Below are 5506 nucleotides of genomic sequence, written 5' to 3'. Positions count from 1 at the left end.
TTATTAGCATCACGTATTTTTATTTATACATTTATTAAACCAATATATATATATATATATATATATATATATATATAAAAAAATTATACATTTAATATAATTATAATGATTATATAGATTTATTACAATTTTTTTGTTATATTTATTTTTTGATGCTTTGATAATTGATGAGTCTTTTTGTTGAATATTTTAATATTTTTCTAATTATATGTTATTTTTTATTCTAATTTATTTCCATCTTTTTAAAATATTATTGTATATATTTCATATTTTTTTATATTCAATTTTTAATAAAAGTTATAACAAATAAAAAAAAAATTTAATATATGGATTTTGTAATCTTATTTTGTGATAAAAATCCTCTTATATTATTTAATCAACATCTTTTAAAACTATTAAAAATCTAACTACAACAACATTATAGATCTTTTAATTGAACCTATTATGATTTAGTAGAAAATTACCAATGAATTTTTAAATTTAATTTTTAATTTTTTTTTAAAATACACAATTTTAAGAGATTTTTAAAAATTTTAAATTTTTTTGAAAATTCTTAAAATTTTACTTAAAGCTTAAAAATCTTACTATATTATAAATATCTATTTAAAAATAAAAATTCTTTAGGTTTTTAAAATCATGTTTAGATAATTTAATATCTTAAAAATAAAATTTTAGTAAAATAAAAATAATCTAATATTAAGCATTAGATAACATATTATTTATTAAGGAATAATTGAAATTTTTTAAAATTTAAAATTTCACCTTGATGCAAATAAAAGGGTTTCATAATTAATATTTCAAATTTGCCTATTGATTGTCACTTTTGTATTAAATACATACAACCTTCTATTCAACCAATTTGAATGATCTCAAATCTAAACAACATTTTTTGTTTTGAGATACACAATTTACTTATTTATTTTCATTATTTTGGCATGAAAAATTATTGTTGTTGTTGTTGTTGTTGTTGTTTTTTTTTTTTTTTTTTTTTTTTTCTCCTCTCTCTCTCTGGCTTGTTTACCCAATTTCATTGCGCTTTTTAATCGACATCCCCATTCAGCGTTTTGATGTTCCGATTCATTTCTAATCAAATGAATGGCATGGCAAAAGCAGTAACAGATCATACCCTCTGCATGGAACGTTCAATTCGACGCCGTTTTTGTGACGTTTTGTAAGTTATAAGGGAAAGAACATGCACTGTTTTTTGTATCATAATCCAACTGTATTTTGATGCTCACATATAAATCCCAGGATCTGTTGAAATGTGGGCTGGAGAAACTCCAGAAAAACATGCATTGAAAAACGAGCAAAACAATCAGTTCTACGGCAATTTTTGAGCATCCAAGAACATGCACTGGGGTTAGATCTGTATCCTGCAGTACTGATAATTGCCCACAACTGACTGGTGGTTTCTACAAGGCTGCAACATGCAAGGTCTTTGACAATCTCACTAAATATGATCAGTTAACCCTTTTGAATGATGACGGCGTTTTGAAGACCTGCCGCTTGGACTGTTTGGGCAGGATTGGTGAGCTTCACGGGAGGAAACCCCACTGTCTGCAACTGATAGACTCCGGAGCTTCCAAGCCGAGCAAGGTCAATGAACTCCCGAATGACAGCAACAGTATGGTCGATATTGAAGCGAGCCACCAGTCGGGTCCCATCCAAAAGTCTTAGCTGCAAGAGAATGCCCGCATGCCCCCCTTTAAAGATTTACATGAACGGAAACCAGCCGAATGGCTAAGAATGGTTAGTCTTCTCTTCTTAAAAAGCTTTAAATTTTGCATTCTCAATTTAAGGTTGTGAATTCTGGCGACATGAAGTGCAAGGTGAGAGAAAACTAGAGGGTGGTCGTATGCCTGCACGGAGGTTGCTGGCTTGGCCTCATCAACAATCAAACCGTGTGAAGGCAGTTGTGGATCGGCTGCATTTGTTGTGAGAGCATCATTTGCAGCGGCTTTAGAGGTTTCACGTGTGTGTCCAGGCTCCTTGAACAGAACGCTCGTGTTCGGGTGGTGCATGCAACAGGAAACATTGTCAAGAATTGGATCCCAAAAGTTTAAATTGCGAATAATATACCGCTGAGTATTGATGATGATTTTCATTATAATGATATACACAACCCCACTTAGTAGACACACGCTGTAGCTGTGAGTCAATATTATCTTAGAATTTTCATTGAAGGCGACCTTCACTTACCTGCCACTCTTCAGCTGATTTTTTCCCAAGGTTGCCTCGCACAGGAAAGCTTCCATTTCGAAAGTAGATGTCGCGAACGATGCGATCTGGAGGAGAGCCTCGGGCAACGGGTTGATGGGAAGGCCCCTGCAGTCGTCGACTCTTTCCTGGATGACCACAGGAAGGGCTCGTATAGGAACTCTTTCTTGCTGAAGCATCTGCCCGATGGGGCTCGGCAACTTCACCTTCTTGCTCTCCCTATTTGCGAATCCGTTCATAAATGACTTGCATGTCCCCATGATCATGTTTCTTGTTAGGATCTTGCACAACCATGCAACTGTGGCCTGTTTAGATGAAAACTTGGTGCTCAAATTCTCAACAGCTCACGACAGTTATGTGCATAGACAATCCTAAACACCTTCCGCGGCTGTAGGTATGGATTCTGATAGTGAGAGGCATCTGTGCAGCACGTTACCACTCGCTAATTCACAAACTGCGGCATCTCGATTTTGTAAGCGTTGTTTAAAAGTTCTTAAGAAAAAGATCAGAGTACCTCCTCTCGCTACCAGTATATCCTTGATCGTCAGAGCCAGTGACAGTACCACTCGATTTTCCCAATCCTTCACGAGCAGTAATGTCGTCTCGTGACGTAACGCCTCTCTTGTCATTTCCTTCTTCTTTGCCCCTTGGTCTGGTTTGGCCCTTCCTGAAAGACTCGATCGGTTGACGAGGGCTCCGAACTACTGCTGTAGTCAGGGCAGGGTTTACTGGATTCCATGTATTGGATAAGATGCTTCCCTGCAAGAGATTGTCTGGGGCAAGCATTTCAGGTTCGGGAATGCTCCAATTCTCATCTTCTGTCAAATCGTAGTCGGCGAAGTTAATGGAGGTTTCCCGACCTTGCTCCCCATGGTCTGACTCAAAGTAAAGCTGCAAGGCAGGCTCAAGCAGCCACTCAGTGCTTTCCAAAAAGAATTTTGCATGCTCTGGTGTGGATGTGGTCACTCCACAGAACTCCTCCACTAACTCATCTTCATTCTCCATCCCTCACAGCTCTACTGCAACTCCAGCGTCTTCCTCTGCGAAACGCGGATATAATCACGACCTAGATGTGCTGTGCAATGCCTAAATTCTGCTACTCTTGCTCAAAATCACCGCACATAAAAAAAGAAACAAAGCTAACTTAAGCACTGACCATGAGATATAAGTTATCGCAAACAAGAATAACGAAACCAGCTTCAAAGGACTAATTACGTGGGAGGGGGCATGGGGACCTGGAAGTAACAACAAACAGCGGCAGAGTCATCGCTATGGCCATGAAACGACACTGCCGAATCCACAACTGTCAGTTGGGATCTGGACCTATTTCTGGCCACTTACTATCAGCCCAGCAGGGCATATAAAAATAAAAATAAAAAAATAAACTGAGGCTTGATATCCCTGCATCCAATTCCTGACTCTAAAAGTGAGGTCACATGGATGCTTATTTCCATGCCTTGATGATTTTTGGGCCTCAATCCTGTTCGCACGCTGCCTCTTAGTGTCGCATCCTCAGCAGCTGAGAGAACCATGAGCAACTTTCAATCATCTGAGTGGCCACTGATTATTCCATTTCGGATGCAACTACTAAAGATGACCATTATATAGACTTTTTCAACATGATTCAAACTTTACCAATTGCAAGGAGATAACATTGAAGAATGAAAGCTCTCTGCATTTCTGATTCATGTTCAATAATTATTGTGTTTGGAAGTTGTTAAAGCCACACCTCCATTTTGTTAATGCCACACCCTCTTGCCAATTCATAATTAATTTAGTCTATCCTCATCTCTTGTTCTCACTATCCAACCCCCACATCTCTGTTCCTTCATCCTAGTCCTACAACCAAATCCCTTCTATCTATTCTATATCCCCCATCTCAAATCTCCCTATTGTCATAGAAGAGAGAGTTGCATCAAAAAAGCGCTAGACCTCTAATTACCACTAATTGTTCAAAAAAGTTGCAAAATTATAAAACACAAATATGATTTATAGCTTGTCTTTAATAAGATAATTACATCAAATACACAAGTTTAAGATGCACAAGAATACCTAAGATGTGACTAGTTATCCTAAAATCACTTCTACTTCTATGGAAATTCCTTCTATATATATATTAGACAATAACTTCCAATCTAATTGTCTAGTTGGGTTCAAAATTCTCCACAAGTTAACTTATATCTTAAATATCTCCATACAAAAATTCAACTATAAATTCATTATAAGCCTTTGGATATTGCCTAATTTCTAAGAGGTTCTAAATATATCAATTTTTAAGCATCCATGTATTAATTCCTTCATATTTCAAAAATTCAATGCTCAAATACCATGAATTTTTTATATAAAGCTTTTCAACATAATCATCTATGCTTATAGAAATTTTGAATCAAAAATTCGTCCAAAAACTCAAGATATGGCAAAAAACCAAAACCTCCATTAAAAACAACTTACTTACAAATCCTAGTTTTAAATACTAACTTCTAACAACTCTTTTTTCTTTATTCTAGATTAGAATATATTGATTTATTTACATAAAATTTAGTTTTTTAAATCAAATTTTGAATCTTACTTTTCAATTCTTCAAAGCTTTCTTACAACTCTCAATATGCTTAAATGAATAATAGTAGGTATCAAAATCACATCCTAACTTCAAAACATCATTTCTTTCTCATTACAACTCCAAATCACATATTTCTTTATTTCAAATTCTAGTTCAAAATACAAACATTTTGAATCCAACTTCTAAACTTCAAATGCATTTCTTTTTCTTGAATGTTCCGCCTAGCCTCAAATGGATCGCCCTAAAGTAGTTCTAAACTCTAGTATGGTCCTAGATAACATCTTGAAGCCCATTAGGCATGACTTTCAACCAATAGAAATGAAGTATTTTATCACTTATCTTATCTACCCACATAGAATGGCCTAGAAATCAAAATATTATACTTTTGACTCTAAAGCCCCTCTAAACTTCTTATTAATAAATCTTATATTTTCTAACTTAATTGCAAAACTTAAACTATAAACTTAAATTAATTAGAAAATTAATTTATTATATTTATTTTATTATATTTATATTTATATTATTTTATTTTTAGTTATGATCTGAAATTTCATAATATTTTATATTATTTTTACATATTATTCTACTTTCTAACATGACATCTTCTTCATTTCTAGTACTTATCTTTTATTTCTATTTCTATTTTATAAGAAAATGATATCAATATTAAAATTAGTTTATGTTTTTTACTTGAAAAACCAATCATAAATTCTAAAGCCTTCAAATATG

The 5506-nt window shown here is 34.2% G+C and overlaps 1 protein-coding gene across 5 annotated transcripts; it reads right to left on the bottom strand.

Moving 5' to 3' along the window:
• Positions 1-881: 881 nt before the first annotated feature.
• On the bottom strand, positions 882-3487 carry LOC112292300 (plant UBX domain-containing protein 3). 5 transcript variants are annotated; one of them, XM_024540633.3, is made up of 4 exons: positions 2732-3484; positions 1860-2515; positions 1500-1677; positions 882-1269 (listed from the first exon to the last, which is right to left on the bottom strand). In XM_024540633.3, exons 1-2 carry the CDS (start codon positions 3220-3222, stop codon positions 2437-2439), a joined length of 570 nt encoding a protein of 189 aa, XP_024396401.2. In that variant the 5' UTR covers positions 3223-3484; the 3' UTR covers positions 882-1269; positions 1500-1677; positions 1860-2436. The 5 variants fall into 5 exon arrangements, with proteins under 5 accessions (XP_024396401.2, XP_073395201.1, XP_024396398.1 ...); XM_073539100.2 differs by having other exon boundaries at positions 1860-2498; positions 2732-2873; XM_024540630.3 differs by having other exon boundaries at positions 1137-1677; positions 1860-2522; positions 2732-3487.
• Positions 3488-5506: the final 2019 nt, after the last annotated feature.

Source organism: Physcomitrium patens, chromosome 15, assembly GCF_059467195.1.
Source record: "Physcomitrium patens ecotype Gransden chromosome 15, ASM5946719v1, whole genome shotgun sequence".
NCBI classification, from domain to species: Eukaryota; Viridiplantae; Streptophyta; class Bryopsida; order Funariales; family Funariaceae; genus Physcomitrium; species Physcomitrium patens.
This window is presented reverse-complemented; position numbering and strand designations above follow the sequence as displayed.